General features: G+C 38.0%; 2 protein-coding genes across 2 annotated transcripts; both read right to left on the reverse strand.

The window, feature by feature from the left end:
* Positions 1-11,286: 11,286 nt before the first annotated feature.
* LOC149081627 (uncharacterized protein F54H12.2-like) lies at positions 11,287-11,751 on the reverse strand. The gene has a single exon (XM_089236959.1). It carries the CDS (start codon positions 11,749-11,751, stop codon positions 11,287-11,289), a length of 465 nt encoding a protein of 154 aa, XP_089093085.1.
* A 2,157-nt stretch (positions 11,752-13,908) lies between these two features.
* On the reverse strand, positions 13,909-15,779 carry LOC149081628 (uncharacterized). Its single transcript, XM_089236834.1, has 2 exons — positions 15,343-15,779; positions 13,909-15,091 (listed from the first exon to the last, which is right to left on the reverse strand). Exons 1-2 carry the CDS (start codon positions 15,382-15,384, stop codon positions 14,303-14,305), a joined length of 831 nt encoding a protein of 276 aa, XP_089092960.1. The 5' UTR covers positions 15,385-15,779; the 3' UTR covers positions 13,909-14,302.
* Between the last annotated feature and the right edge of the window lie 1,500 nt (positions 15,780-17,279).

Here is a 17,279-nt window from a genome sequence, read left to right on the forward strand (position 1 = left end):
CCTCTGACAATTTTGTGGCTAGAATTGGTGACTTTACTTGCGATGTTTTTGTGATAATTGGAAACTTCACTTGCACTTGATTTTTTTTCTTGATAATTGGTGGTATTCCGTATGGATCCCGATTTCCCGTATTTCAATGATGAAAATATGGTCAGCCTAGGCATTTGTCGTACTGTGTGTTTTTATACTTTTCTTCCGGAACACTTTACGCGGGCCGCAGGTTGTGCACCCGTGCTTTAGGGCATTTAGCCCTACATACTGCAGAAGTCCTGCCACTAAGTAACAGAATAGCATTGCATTCGTGCCAACAATGCGTTTGAAACATTGCGATTGATTAAAAATACAGCTCAGAACAGTGTGGCACCCAATGCAATTCGCAAATCTCTATTCCTGGGTGATTGTTTTCATCTAGATATTTTCCGGCACAAAAATAAGTTCACTAATTCAGTTTTAGTTTTCAAAATCCAAAGTTGCTAACAAACGAAATTCCCCATTGGCGATTCCTCTCATTTTCATGAAGAAATATCTCATGACACCCCATATGAGCATTTATTTATTTATTTATTTACACATCTCAACTGGCTGAGCCCAATTACAGAGATGGGAAACCGCTACGGACATAAATAATACCAAAAATACAATATAAAAGAAAATTAAAATAATAATAATAATTCATCAAATTTACACGTTAAAAATAAAATCAATAAAACAAACACATAACGCATAAATATACATAAGCAATGGAAACACAAGTTGAAAATTCGATACAAAGAAGACAACGTTATGTCTACCAAAAAAATAAAAATATTTGTTTAGATGTGTGCAGATTCTACACACGCAACGTTTACAGTTATGAAAATCCCAATCTGTTTCGTTGGATTGTGTGAGTTTTCGCGCTGGAGTTTTGAACATCAGTATATTTCGCTTCAACAAACTTGAAAACAAATTCGATATCTCCAATCTAGTTTGAAATTTAAGTAGTATGAGCATGACTATGGCGCTTTTTTTTCGGCACGCCCCCTGTGCTGTGGACCCTCCGTCTCAGGTGGGCGTGGCCATATTGGATGGTCGTGTTGTTGGACGGTGGTTTTCTTTATGTGCTGGCTGTCGTTGGGTCACGTGATGTGAACACTCCTGGGGGCGTGACGGCCATATTAGATGGTCGTGTTGTTGGACGGGATTTTTTTTTGTGACGTCATGTTGTCGTTGGACACAAGCGGCTACGCGTTGCCCTGATGGAGAATACAAATTCTCCATTAGGTCGTCCTCTGAAGGACAAACCTTTTCAGGTTCAGGAGGTTTCACCTCCGTCACCTTCTTCTTGGGCTCTCCAGCGAGTAAATCATCCCGGATCTTCGGGCTTCGCTCGCCAGTCAGAGGGATACGAAAAATCCATGACAATGGTTCATGCTCGGTATGAACTCGCTATTTAAAGGATCCTGGACCCTAGGAAGCGATGTGATATGTCTGACTCCGCCCCCTTCCGCAATACAGTACGTACTGGCCTATCCTATTGGTTCTCCGCTCATGGCTTGACTCGACTTGTGGGTTTTGAAAAGTTTAGAATTTGCGCGTTGGCAACACGTGAAAAGACGATTCTATTGGCTCTTTGTGACCACGTGACAACATTCGTCCAATCGCGAAGTTGTTTGGTCTGACTCTGCCCCTTGTGTACGCACTGGTATTGCATTTTGATTGACAGCTTGACCCCCTTTAAATAGCAAGATGTCCAGAGCTTCAGTCCGTTCTTTGATCGTTCATCTTATCGCTCGTTCAAGGCTCTCTCTCTCTCTCTCTCTCTCTCTCTCTCTCTCTCTCTCTCTCTCTCTCTCTCTCTCTCTCTCTCTCTCTCTCCTGAGATTTCTCGCTGTTCTTATAATTTTCCGTTTGTCACTGATAAATCTATTATGGTAAGTGTTGTAAATTCATTTATTTATTTATTTTTATTTTATTTATTTTTCTTGTTTATATCTTCATTATTAGATTTCGACGCTAATTCATATTTTCCTTTTGCAGTTTACCGATTCAGAAGCAGAGGCGATTCAGTTCGCTGTTCACTCGACGCCAGAAGAAGGCTCTATGGTAAGAATAACAATCATTTCAAACGTTTTAGAATTATTTTAAAATCACTTGTTACATAAATTAACTGTTTTTTTGTTTTTGTTTTTTTTTTTCAGGATGTCAGTATGGTGTTCCTAAACAACTCTTTTCCAAATGATATATCATGGACGCAAGAGGAAGCATTTGTTTCTTCAATTTCCATCGACTCTTGCGACTGGGAATTCGCAGATAATTCGCTGCCGTCCATTGAAGAAGAAGACTGGATCATGGCCATTAACCCATTTTCTCAGAATATTCCGTGGACTCAGATAGAAAATGACGTGAGTGTGAAGTTATTTTATTCAACGATACATTATTATTGTTTCTTTTCTTTTTTTTCTTTTTTTGGCTTCAAACTCTTATCCTAACCAATGTGTATTTTTATTTTGTTAGATTGTATACGACTTCACAGAACAAAGGGGAGCTGGTTCGGGAAGGCAACCCTTTAGTATTACAACACGAACTGGACGTCATAACCGACGATTGAATGCTGTCGAAACCATCCATACAGTTACAATCAACCCTGAGGCTATACCTGCTCCATCAACTGGGGGAAACTTTTTGGGTTCAGTTCGTAGCGTTTTAAGGAACCTTTTTACCAGCATAATCGAACGGTCAACACAAGGTCTGACAGGAAATGACTACATCAGGTAAAACCTTTTTTTTTCCATGCCTTGTTTTAAGTCTAAATTGAATTAATTTTCATTTAGAGTAATTTTTCGATTGGAGTATTTTTATTCAAAATATTTATTTACAGATTCTGAACTCGCATTGATGTGATTTCTGATGTGTGATCTGAAAACCTTTTACGCAAATGCCACGGTATTCTTTTTTTTATAATGAATAACATTTTTTTTTTCTTTTTTCGTATACGTAGTAACAAATTTTTCATTATTAGGTTCTGTATTAGTTGTGATGGATTAGACAAGCCAATTTCTACAAATTTGAGGACGGTGAAAGAAATGACCATTGAATATTTATTATCTGTCATCTTGAAAGTTTTACAGGTAAAACATTTTTCCGCCCAATCTCATTTTGAGTTTAATAATATATATTAAACAAATATTTATTTATTTATTTTTCGGTTGCTTATGAATTAATTCTCATTCATTTTGTTCCATAGAGCAAAGACAAAATTCCCATGGATGACCCAACGCTGAGGATAGAAGTTATTACGGTTCGTGTTCCAGATGGAGGTGGAAAGAGAAAGCTTGTTAACATCTCGGTGGATCGATTGAAAAAGAGGTCTATAGTTTCTATTCCAATAGATGAATCGAATCTATGCTGCGCTCGTGCCATCATTGTTGGAAAAGCGTACTTGGAAGAAGATCCCAAATTGAACACTATTAGAGATGGTAGAAAGCCTATGCAGAGAACTATGGCTGAAGAGCTGCATGTCAGCGCGGGTGTTCCTCTAGGTCCCTGTGGACCCATACAAATCCGAGCCTTTGAAGATCATCTCGACGTGCAAGTGCACGTAATCTCAGCTGATCATCGAAACAAAGCAAGTCTTTTTTTTTTTTTTTATACGTCTTATATGTCTGGTTATTTTTATCCGTAATATATATTTATTATTATTATTATTTTATTTGTTCCTTTATTTTTCTGTTAAAATTTAAATGCTCTTTTATTTTTTAAGGTTACATACAAGGGCCCGAACAGAGAGAAAAAAATATACTTGTACCTGCACGATGACCATTATGACCTAATACGCAAAATGAATGCTTTCTATTCCTCTAACTATTACTGCTCAGATTGCGAAGTGAAGTTCGACCATGTTCAATACCACAAATGTGTGACGAGATGCAACGTGTGCTTTGAAAATTGCGATCATGGAACCCCAGTGCTCTGCAAGGATTGCAATAGAACGTGCAGGTCAAACGATTGTTTTGATCGTCACAAATCAAGTGGAAGTAAGATTCGGTCTTACTGCGAACAATTCTATCAGTGTTCAAAGTGCCGAAGGTTTTTGGAATCAAATAAGAGGCCCATGCTTCTTCATCGATGCGGTGAAATTTTCTGTTCGAATTGTAAGGATTTTCATAACGGGCAACATTTTTGCTTTTTGAAGAGAGTTGAGCCAAAACCTCCTGTGTCAAAAATCTTGTTCTTTGACTTCGAAACAGATCAGAGCAGTGGAACACATGTGGTGAATTTTTGTGTTGCCATGTACTCTGACGGTACAGAGTTCGTTTTTAAAGGATACGACTCTTGCGAAAAGTTTTGCAAATTCTTATTTAGTCCAAAGCATAAGGGTTATGTGGCAATTGCACATAATATGAAAGGTTTTGATGGACAATTTGTTTTGGGGTATTTGCTTGATCAGGGTCTCAAACCGAAAATCATCCCTAACGGCTCCAAAATTATGGCATTGGAGTTGGAATCTCTGTCCATCCGAATGATAGATTCCTTCAATTTTCTGGCCATGTCGTTAAGCAACATGCCGAAAACATTTGGTCTCGAACACATTGTGGCCAAAGGTTTTTTTCCACACTTCTTCAATACTCCAGAAAATCAAGATTATAAAGGTCCATTGCCGGAGAGACACTTCTTCAGCCCAGATTCGATGCGCGTCGATATGAGAAAATACTTTCATACATGGTATGATGAAAGAAGACGGGATGCATTTAATTTTCAGGAAGAGATGCTGAAGTATTGTAGGTGAGTAATCAAAGCATTATTTTAGATTATTTTCGCATTTCACTTATTATTTTTTTTTCGGAAATCATATTTAGTTTAATATTTCTATCTTGTTTATTCATTAACATAAATATATTAATTTTGATTACATTTACCTTTTTTTCTCAGATCCGATGTTGAAGTCCTTCGTCAGTGTTGTCTGAAATTCCAAGCTGAATTTATTGCTGCTGCCAAAGTGGATCCTTTTGCGTACACTACGATAGCAAGTGCCTGTATGGCTTCGTACAGAGCCAATTTTATCCCTGAAGATACCATAGCAATGGTACCTCAACATGGGTATGTTACCAGCGTCAGATACAGTGTGTCAAGCATCCAGTGGCTCGACTACATCTCTTTCAAAGAAGATAAGAATATCCTGCATGCTAGGAATGGTATAGGGGAAAAGAAAATTTGTGGTCATTACGTTGACGGCTTCTGTGAGGCATCACAAGTCGTGTACTAATTCAAAGGTAAGGTTAAATCTCATAGCGATAAAATGAAGGTTTATTTCTTTTAAAACCTTATATACACAGGTAATTTGTGCATCATTCATGTACCGTTTAATTAATTTTTTTTTTTTTTTTTCCATTTTTTAGGTTGTTTTTGGCACGGGTGTAATATTTGCTACAACCCATCAGATAAAAATCCTGTAAACGATATGTTTATGTGGGAACTGTCGCAGAAAACCGATTTCATCGAGGGAAAAATTATTGATGCTGGATACAGGGTGGTATCGATATGGGAGCATGAATTTTCTCGTATGAAGATGATTGACAGAGACCTTCAGTCTTTCCTGGAAGGTCACGATGTCATCCCGAGGCTAAACCCAAGAGATTCTTTCTTTGGTGGTCGCACTAATGCCGTGAAACTGTTTTCCGAGGGAAATATCAAATATGTGGATTTTACTAGTCTATACCCATGGGTGAACAAATACTGCAGGTAAGTTTTCAATTTCAATAATATAAGTTTCATGTGAATGATATGTTTCTACTTTCTGTTGATTTTGACTTTTATCTTTCTTCTTTTTGTTTCAGATATCCAGTCAAACACCCAAAGATAATAACTGATAATTTCGAAAACGTTGACAGTTATTTTGGAATCATCCAATGTACGATCTTTCCACCTCGAAATTTATATCTTCCAGTGCTTCCTTATCGATCGAGTGGTAAGTTAACATTCCCATTATGTCGAACGTGTGTAGGCACCAGAGCTCAAGAGAAATGTGAACACGATGACAGCCAGAGAGCTTTGCGAGGCACATGGGTATCAGAAGAGATTAAAAAAGCCGTTGCAAAAGGATACAAAATCCATAAAATCCATGAAGTGAGATTTTTTTTTTTTATTAATATAATTATTTTTTAATTAGTTTGTAATTTACTGAGTGTTAATTACTTATTAAACAATTTATTTATTTTAATTATTTATATTATGTTTCTCTATTAGGTTTACCACTTTGAGGAAACACGTGTCGGGCTATTTTCCGAATACGTAGACACATTTCTGCAGCTCAAGCAAGAAGCTAGTGGTTGGCCTGTTGATTGTCAGAGTGAGGAAGCAAAGCAAGCGTATATGGATTTATACAAAGAAAGAGAAGGAGTGTCATTAGAAGCACAGAACATTGAAAAGAATCCGGGAAAAAGAGCTGTCGCAAAGCTATGTCTAAATAGGTACGTTATGTATTTTCTTTTAACAAAATGCATTTTGTGTGTGTGTGTGTGTGTGTACTGTTACCTATAACGACTCACATTATTATTTTATTTTATTTTATTTTTTTAAGTTTCTGGGGACGATGGGGAATGGCGGAAAACAAGACCCAGCTATCTTTCGTGACGGAATTAGAAGAGTTTAATGAAATGATGGCCGACAGCAAAATTGAGGTTTTTTTTTTTTTTTTTTTTTAAATCTTGTTTAATATTTATAAAATTTCAAGTTTCTTTTAATTAAAAAAACTTTTTTTTTTTCCCTACTCGTTTATTAATTGTTTTTTTCGCTATGGTATCTGCTTATTTCAGGTTAAGGACATGTATTTAACGTCAGACAAAGTAGCAGCTCTTCAATGGAGTTACAAAGGCGAATTTGTGTCCCAGACAGATAAAACAAATATTTTTCTCGCTACATTTACAACAGCCCATGCGAGACTAAAACTCTATGAAGAGCTTGAAAAGTTGGGAAAAGCTGTTTTATATTTCGATACCGACAGGTAAAAAAAAAAAAAAAAAATCATATTAATTCTATAAATTTGAGTTTTATATACATTTTATTACTATTATTTTATTAGAAGTGATATTTAAAGTTTATTTTTCATCCTCTTTGACAGCATCATATATCAAAGTGACGGTTCAAACGACGTGAAATTGGGGAATTTTCTTGGAGATCTCACAGATGAACTGGCTGGTCGGAACATAAAAACGTTTGTTTCAGGTAAGAACCACTTTAATTTTTTTTTTATAAATGGTTCATTCCATGTTTTGAAAAATTAAAGAATGAAAAGAAAATAACTGTTCTATTTATACTTAATTTCCAGGAGGGGCGAAAAACTATGCCTATATGTTAGATGACGAAAGTACCAGTTGCAAGATTAGAGGTTTCACCTTAAACTACAGGAATTCCGAGCTTCTTAACTACGAAACTATGAAAGAACTGGTCTCAGATTTGGATTTCTCAAAAAAAATCAAGACTCACGACCCGGGTAAAATCACCAGAGATGCTAAGAGTCGAAAAGTGCTAAGCAAACCAGAAGACAAAGATTATGGTCTGGTGTATGACAAGAGGGTCATCATAGACGGTTTTTCAACCATCCCATACGGTTATTAGGTTTTTGAAGATTGTAGACAAACGGCCCTTCTAAGGGCCACCCAAATTATTAGAGGTGTAGCTGAATCGCATTCCTGACTAACAAGCTTTTTTAAGAGCTCAGAAAAAAGAGTGTTTTTCAATAAAGATCAGATTTTTTTTTTTTTTTTTAGTGCTTTATACATGTATTTTCTTCCTTATATAGCAGATCGCAGCCTTCGGTAACTCTCATTCGACATGGACGTGTTGAAGCTTCAACACCCTTTTACGGCAGTATGCTCTGGACCCACTTCCTGTGGAAAAACTAGGTTTGTATCAAGGTTGCTTGCAGAGCAGATGATAGAACCTTTCCCTACCGAAATAGTTTGGTTTTATGGGGTCTACCAGTCATTTTACGAAGAAATTCCAGGAGTTCAATTTATTGAGGGATTACCCGAAAATTACAACTCCTTCATCGGTCAGAGAACATTGTTTATTATTGACGATTTGATGTCAGAATTGGGTGGCGACAAGCGATTAACAAATATTTTCACACGAGGAAGTCATCATAAAAATTTGTCGGTGGTGTTTATAGTCCAGAACTTTTTCCATAAAGGAAGTGAGATGAGGGAAATTTCCCTGAACGCCCATTATTTGATTTTATTTAAAAATCCTAGGGACCGTAGTCAAATACAACATTTAGCGAGACAGATGTACCCTGGTAAAAGCAAGTTTCTCCAGGAAGTTTTTGATGACGCAACCAAACAGGCGTATGGATACTTGTTAGTTGATTTAAAACCGGTTACGGAGGAGGGGCTTAGGCTAAAAACCGGTATTTTCCGGGACGTTATACACTACGTCTATCAGTCCAGATAAGTCAGTTTTAGCTGAGCCACCAACAGCAGCGGTCATGGGGAGTGTAATAATTGACTTCGAAGGGTTCCAGTCTGAGACGGAGGGATACATAGTGAAGGAACTTGCCTTTTTCTCGGTAGATTCTGGTAGTTACGGCGTTTACACTTTCCAACCACCGTTCGAATGGGCGAAATTAACGATGAAAGAGAAGTGTTCTGCTGTATGGGTGATGGCCAATCTCCATAACATGTCTTGGTCCGGCGGTGACTTCCCTTACGAAAGTCTCACGGACATACTAACCTTTTTATCCCGCTCCCATTCCAAACTATATTGCAAGGGACTCGAGAAATGTAAGTTTATAACTTCTGTTTGTGACATGGAGTGCAACGACCTAGAAGATTTTCCCCGAGTTTCTGTCTTACCCCCTGTTCACGTGAAGTGCTTCAAGCACAGTGCGAATTTTGACCACTGCGCGCTCACCAAGGCTGTAAAATTCGGTATGTATAGCAGGCAACAGATAAATTTTCCCCATTTGTGATCCTGATGTCTCGATACGCGCATCACCACCTTGAACTCCTACAACAGATCTCCCAAGCCAAACCAAAGAAACGCCTCGACTTGATTAAAAAAAGTCGTAATAGCGTCATCAAAGCTTTGTGTGAGGTTTGTTTGAATTTACTAAAAGGAAATATACCCGTTACCAAATCCCGAAGAGATAAACTCAGCAAGTATAGAAAAAGTTTAAGAAATTTAGCCGCCAAGAAGGTACCTTTATATACAAAAAGACGCATATTGGTTCAGAAAGGCAACGGCTTTCTAAGCCTGTTATTACCCGCTGCGATTTCCGTCATCTCCACATTAGTAAATGGAACACGCTAAAAAGTACGTCATTGTTGCGGCAGACCGACATCTCAATGCCGTCGAAGAACAACTCGGGCTGTTGGACAAAGATATTAATTCCGTTCTAAAGAAAAAAGTTCTTGATGACGGTGAGAAAGCAAAACAATATTTGCAAGTGTTGCAAAAATACTTGCAAATTGCTGACAATTCATCCAAAGAACTTCAAGCCGACGTCAAAGTCGACAACGAGACCAAAGAATCCGATGGAATAGAATATGAAAATTCTATATTGAAATCTACAGCTCCAAAGAAAAAGCAGATGACAAAGCAACTGATCGAGAAAATGAAACAAAATAACAAACTGATTTTCTGGAACGAAAAAGGAGAACTCGTGTATAAAGGTGAAGTTGTACCTGGAAGCGATATTGTTCAACTATTCAAAGATTCTATGAAGAAGAAGAAGAAGAAACGTGTAAATCGATTGAATAAAAATAATGTACCCACTGGAAAAAAATTATTTGATGAAGCTATGAAAGAAATGAAAAACCCTTCGTGGTTAACTATGTACTAATTTATGAGAAAAAAAAATAAATGTAATCAACAATGTAAAAAATTGTCTTTTCTGATTTATTTTTGTCTTTTTATTTTCAAACAGTAATTTACACAATAACGACAAACACAAGAAATATTCATTTTAATTTTTTTTTTTTTTATTATTATTATTTATTTATTAAAAATCATTCTTACACCATATTTCTTCTTGAAATATTGATACAAAGTAAAGTCACAACCATTCATTTTCAGAAAATTTACAATATCTTCCATAGATTTTCCTTCGCTGCGCTTGATTAAGAAATACATAGAATATTGTCCACAAACATTTGAAGTCAGAGATTGTAGAGGTGTTTCATTCCGCAAAACTTTTGGGAACCTATCAACAAATGAAGCGATGTCTTTTCCGTATGCTTCTGGCTTCTGTCCATACGAATCAAAAAACTCCACTATTTTCTTATCCGGTAAATTAACCGCCATCCAGTGTGACCCAGGCTTGGTGTGATCATCGCTGTTGACCACAAAGGAAGCCGGGTAAATAATGTCCTTGGGTATCTTATCAGAGGGAAACACGCCGATAAAATTTGGTGATTCATTCTTTAACACTTTCTCTATCTGGGAGGAATACATATTCAACTGCTGAAATCAAACAATATGTTGCGGGTCTGGTTGATCTCTATCACGTTATCAAACTCCAAGTACACAATGATGGAGATTGGGTTAGGCAACGGTGCTTTAAACTTGGTTTCCAGTCGTAGATTTCCATGTTTAATTAGATTGAAATGACCACCGTGGCATAAATCGGCTGATAAGTCGTACACGAAGAGCGAATAGCCATTCGGATATTCCTCTCTAGAAATATCAATACCTTCGTCTTTGCAGGCCTTTTCTGTTCCAAGAAACAAACTGTGATAGGCTCGTACGTATTGATTCTGGTCAAACTGGGGTTCCAGGGGCTTGAAGGGTACTGGCTCGCCATCTATATACACTGCTATGTAATTCAAATCATAGTGCTTGAATTCGAAAGGCGATTTATTGTACGAGCCAGAAAATGCATCGTTATCTACTAAACCAACGACAACTCTTTTAGGCAACTGGCCCACTACTATACTATCCTGAATCCAGGACATATTTCCTTGATGAAGTGAGTAGACCTTACATACAATGCGATCTATCGGATATTTTGCGGATGTGTGAGACAATGCTTTGGCATGACCAACGAGGACACCCGGTGAGACTTTCACTTTTCTTATTTGAATAGATACGTGATCTAACATGACTTTGTAATCGGCCTTTGAGGTTGAAGATACGAGGCAAAATTCGGGCTTGCTTCTAATAAGTTTTATCTTTAGGGAAACGAGGTTCAATAATAATCTTCCTTGGCAAAAAATATCTCCATGGATAGATCCAATCATGTCAACCGTCTTACTTTCTTTTATAAATTCAGCCCTTTCGGCTAGTCCTTCGTTTCCGTCCTTTGCTTCAGGATCAACGATGTTCATTTTTTCCAGCAGTATCCTTATAATACAGTTCGGTAGTGAGATGACTTGTCTTGCTATCAATACCGTGATTCAAAAGTGTCTCAATTATTGAACGGTAAGCGTAAGTATTGTTTGATGACGAAACCAGGCGATCATTAAGTGAAACATCAACCTGTGAAAACATAGAGTGTAAAAATAAGTTTACGGGCCCTACTTTGTCTTCTTTGGTCAAAAATTTTCCATCTCCTTTCACCACTTTGGCCTTGACGTACAACAGGGTTTGTGTGAGATCCAAGTATTCTTCTCCACTGCCAGAAATGTAAAATTCTATGGGACCTCCATCTGATACATTTGCTATTGGGTGATAAGTTACCCATTTGCCACCTTCTATTACTGTTTGCGTGCCAGGTAAAGAAAATAAATTTAGCTCGGACTTCACAAGTTCAGGGGAATCTTTGAGTCGGTAAGTCATCACGAATCGAATATGTCACGTGTACTCCGTTTGGGTTTCTTTGCAAAAATGACGCGTTGAGCCTTTCGGCGCTTCCTTTTATGGCCTTCACCAAACATGGTTTTTGTCTTGTTCAGTGCTTTATCGGCTAAGATCTTTCCAGCTTCCTTGAGACGACGCTTGGCAGCAACTTTTATTTTATCCCCTTTGATTACGTCACCCACAATGTCCGCTCCAGATCTTAGTACTTGTTTTCCAACAGTTCTGGCTCCTTGCTTCAAAAATGGTAACGCGACTCTGAATAAACTCCCGAATATATTGCCTAATCCATTTCCTCGCTGCAACGTAACTCCAGAATAGTATGGTAATCCTCTTCCTGCTTGCTCCAAATAATATTGTTCGAACGATTTTGTACAGCAGTGATATGGAACCTTCATCTTTACAGTTTCGTATCTCACTCGAAAATGATCTTGAACTTGTATATTTAACAGTTTTATAGTATTTGTCTAATGCGAAAATGCAATACTGCAATGGCTTTACCTCTGTTGAAAGGTATGCGTTTACCAGAACTTGATCTTATCTCCATTTCGATGGTTTGAAATACTCGTCGAGAAAGAGGAAAGTAGTGTGGTCGGTCATAGTATGCACTAACTATTTCGTTGTCTCTTCCTTTAACTCTTACTACGCGTAGGAGGGGTGCTTGAACGTCACCCACCACTTGTGGTTCTATTATATCGGTGTAAATGTACAAAACAGGATAAAATACATTTGTGTCTGCTACGAAAGGACTCTCTGTAGTTTCTTTTAGAAGTGTGGGCTCAAAACCTAATAGTTCAGCAATACCAGTGTTCAAAATTAATCTTGCCCCATCGTTCAGGATAATTTTTACTTTCTTGGAGCTGTGGTTGTAGTGGAATGTAATTCTGTTTTTGAAAGATTCAATTTCAATACCTTTTATTAGATCGGGCACCGTTTCATAATTCCCAGCTGGAATATGTCGTCCTTGCAGTTCACCATCACCCAAGTCAAATCCAATAAGATTGCAGTCTTCCGTCACGTTGTACCAGCAATGAGGGTAAATTATTTCAGATAGTCCACATTCCCAATCTCCGGACAAATGAATCGGTTTTGGCAGTTGGGTAATGTAATGAGATATCGTGTTACCTGGGTAGTACGCAGCTGAGCTATCGCTAGGAAGTGTTAGGAAGAAAGACATTTTTCCTAATGAGTCACAAGTTAGTGGTTACTGTCTTTTTATATCCTTTTTAACTCTCGGACCCAGGCGTTGAATTTATTGGGGTAACCTCTGAATTTCACAAAGTATTCAATTTTCCCTTTAACTTTACGCTTTTTCAAGATCTTCTCAACCTGGTAATATTCACTAGGTATCACTTTTTGCAACTCGTGCTCGTAGAAAGTTCCTTTTATAGGTTCTCCATCAGCATCATCTATCTTGTAAACAGGGGGATCTCTGCCTATTCTTTGCTTTATAGTAAATATTTCGCGAGTCCAGTTATGTTCATAACCCTTTTCAAAAATCATCTTTGATCGACTTATTCGAACAGTGTCACCGACAGAAAACTTGAATTTTATATTTTTCTCACCAAGGATGTCTTTGTATAATTCTTGCCATACCTGAGACTGATTTTTCTCTGTCACCATGATGGGTTTCATTTTGATACTACGATGCCAAGTGTTATTATAACTCTTGATCAAATGATCCAAAACATCGATGTATCTATGAGTATTTTTGAACGTGAAATATTTGAACATTTTCTGTTTCAACGTTCTGTTGAACCTTTCCACGACTGAAGCTTTCTTCTCGCTTTCACTAGTGAAAAAATTCACGTTTTTTGATTTAAAATATCTTTGTATTACCCTGTTTTGGAATTCTGTTCCTTTGTCACTTTGCAAGTTTTGACAAATTCTGTCTTTGAATATTTTTTTAAATGCTTTAGTTACCTCTTCTCCAGTTTTATCTTTCAGAGGGATAGCCCAAGCATATTTTGACAACACGTCGATGCAGGTAAGAATATACTTATACGAATTATTCTCTTTTTTCAGAGATTGCATGTCTACCAAGTCTGCCTGGAACTGTTCATTTATACCACCAACAATTACACGATTCCTGCGAAAATTCTTCCGCGCTGGCTTATGTAATGTATAAGCTTCATTACCATCTAACCATTTTCTAACTTCATTTTGCGAAACGTTATAACCTTGTTCTTTTAAATTTCGATGCAAAGAATTTATTCCTCCAAAACTACCTGGTTCTGTTGGATCTGTATATTTTTCCATTTCACAGTATTTATCCAGATCTTTTCAAATTCTAAAACTCTGTACTTAAATCTCGCAGCGTCCTCAGCCCAGAACCCGCGCCTGCAATAACTTTCAACTTCAACAACGGTTACTGGACCGAATGAAACTGCCTTAACGCCATCCATAAGTATAATGAAACTTTTGTTGAGTTACACTTAAATAAATAGTAAAAACACTCAAAAAATATAAATAAAATACGAACACAAAAATTTAATTCAATGGATTTATTTCACATACTTCTAACAGATACAAATTAATCAACCAGGCGACGTTTTGCGTCCATAACAATATCAGTGAATTTTATAGACTTCATGAAATCGCGACTCACTAGGTTTAACAAACTCGGATTACCATTGGTTTGTGGTAAAGCTGAAATAAATTCGTCTATAACATCATAAATACGAACGAACTGCACAGCACTCACAAATTCCGGGAGAGAGTTAAGATAGTTTGTTTTTTCAATATACCTCTCCGGCTTCAAGTCCCCTTTCTTCACGATGTGCGTACGAAATGCAGTATGGAGACACTCCTTCATGGACTCCTGTTCTGGCATGGTTGGCTCTCGAGGGTTGTCGAAACACACATATTCTTCATAACACGAAGTGATGTCCATATCGTCCAGCTTGAAACATTCTACACTCAATTGAATGTGCGGCACTTGTTCCATCAAATTCTCCCACTGAGTTTTGCTCAACTCGATAGATGTCTTCTTTGTCAAACTTTTGTAGGTAGTTTCTTTGTTGAGCGTGACCGTCTTTCCTGCAGGGTTGACCGTTGCTTGGATGCTGTTCGAAGAATTCACGTAAGCCACTGCAGTAGCGAAATCCAGCTCGTAGGTGACCTTGTACGAAGATGCCAAAAAAGAACTGAACGCTTCCTGGCTCATAGCTATACCAAGATCAGTAGGATGCCAGCGACCGTTGTACCAGTTGAATTTTCGGATGTGCACTAAAATCTTTCCTTTGTAGGTGCAGACGTTTGCCATTACGGAGTCTCCTAGCGAATAAAAATGAACTGGTAGCGCCATTTTTTCTTGGTCAGCCTGAAAAATATAAAAAAGAAATCATGTTAGAGCGTGAAAAAATACGATAGTTGCTAAATGCGAGATGAAACCCTACGAGACAGAAAAATATCTATTACAATATTCTAAACTTAACGTATATTAAATATTAAGTAAATCTTAACGTTTTCATAATATTAAATAATTATATCACAAATTATTAAAATTAAATTATTTGTTATATATATATATTTTTTAAAGCTAAAATAAACACAGTATGCAAAATAACTTACCTCTGATCTCATTCTCTTTGCTGGAGGACTAGCATCGGTCATGACGGACGTCTTGCACCAACGGCATTCAAACAGGAAAATGACGAAAAGCAAAGACCACGAGCAAGGTTTCAATGAAACGGGGTCGACAAAGTAAATCCAAGGACCAAACAACTTCGCGATTGGACGAATGTTGTCACGTGGTCACAAAGAGCCAATAGAATCGTCTTTTCACGTGTTGCCAACGCGCAAATTCTAAACTTTTCAAAACCCACAAGTCGAGTCAAGCCATGAGCGGAGAACCAATAGGATAGGCCAGTACGTACTGTATTGCGGAAGGGGGCGGAGTCAGACATATCACATCGCTTCCTAGGGTCCAGGATCCTTTAAATAGCGAGTTCATACCGAGCATGAACCATTGTCATGGATTTTTCGTATCCCTCTGACTGGCGAGCGAAGGCAAGGGCCAACAAAGCCCGAAGCCAGAAGATCCGGGATGATTTACTCGCTGGAGAGCCCAAGAAGAAGGTGACGGAGGTGAAACCTCCTGAACCTGAAAAGGTTTGTCCTTCAGAGGACGACCTAATGGAGAATTTGTATTCTCCATCAGGGCAACGCGTAGCCGCTTGTGTCCAACGACAACATGACGTCACAAAAAAAAATCCCGTCCAACAACACGACCATCTAATATGGCCGTCACGCCCCCAGGAGTGTTCACATCACGTGACCCAACGACAGCCAGCACATAAAGAAAACCACCGTCCAACAACACGACCATCCAATATGGCCACGCCCCCTCCTTGGACCACGCCCACCTGAGACGGAGGGTCCACAGCACAGGGGGCGTGCCGAAAAAAAAGCGCCATAGTCATGCTCATACTACTAATTTACATAATATTATTTGAAACATAGTATCAGATGTATATGAACAGTATATGAATTGGTTTATTTACCTAATGCAGAAATAAACAAAGAGCGTGTACCACCACCACTGTAAGCTAGTGTTAGTTAGAACCCCTTTGTATAGGAAGGCGTATACGTAGGGGACTTAGTATTGGTATATGATGACTAGTGCTCGGATTTTCATGACATCATATTTTGGGCATTTTCGAGCTATTGGTCATTCAAGGTCATTCATTGGTCATTGTATTTCAAGCATTTTTGAGAGATCAATCATACAGGGTTGGTAAAAAGTCCGTAAAAAATTTAAAAATTCATAAAAACCAGAAAAATAACCGAAATTAAAAAACGGTTTGCAGGGTTAGCATTGCTAGGTCTCGGGAATGATTTTATTCATTTTTAAAGTTTCGACGGACTTTTTGCGCACTATATATACTAAGAATTGCACCGATACTGTACGAGGGATGCGAGTTCGTCACTATGATCACACGACTGCGCAGAGGCGCTATGGGTACTACAGACGGAAAAACACATTAGTAGGAGTTCATATCTTATTGGAACTATGCCAACGTTCCGACATACAATGAATAAAAACCATGGACGACGAACACAGGAGGCAAAGAGGAGTCTGGTTTTTTGCAAAGCGGAATAAGGGCGCATTTGCTCTAGTAGTTTCGATTGTCCGTCGCCTATCCAGTAAGTCCGTGTCGTCTTGAAATACGTTTATGTCATTTATCTTCTCTAGTTTCTAGCTTTGTCACCAAAGCGTGACAATATGTTGAAATGATTCCAAGAATCGCCCTTTTCTGAATTTCAGCTTCGATCCCAACACTTTCAAATTTTCCGGCGTCTTTGGCGAAAATTGAAGAATGATAGATAAATCACGCAACGAATTCTGCTTTTGTTGTCATAGTTAATCGATAGAAAATACAAGGCAAACACTTCAAAGGACGCAGATTCAAAATTTCGAATTTCTTGTAAAACTCTAGAACCGAAATGCCAAAAAATCAATCGTAATATCCGAGATCTTTATGCAGGGTGTCCCATAAATCCGTAAA

The sequence above is a fragment of the Pholcus phalangioides genome, unplaced genomic scaffold (genome assembly GCF_987345545.1).
Source record: "Pholcus phalangioides strain wild (caught in Gottingen) unplaced genomic scaffold, Ppha-v1.0 ptg000009l_1, whole genome shotgun sequence".
NCBI classification, from domain to species: Eukaryota; Metazoa; Arthropoda; class Arachnida; order Araneae; family Pholcidae; genus Pholcus; species Pholcus phalangioides.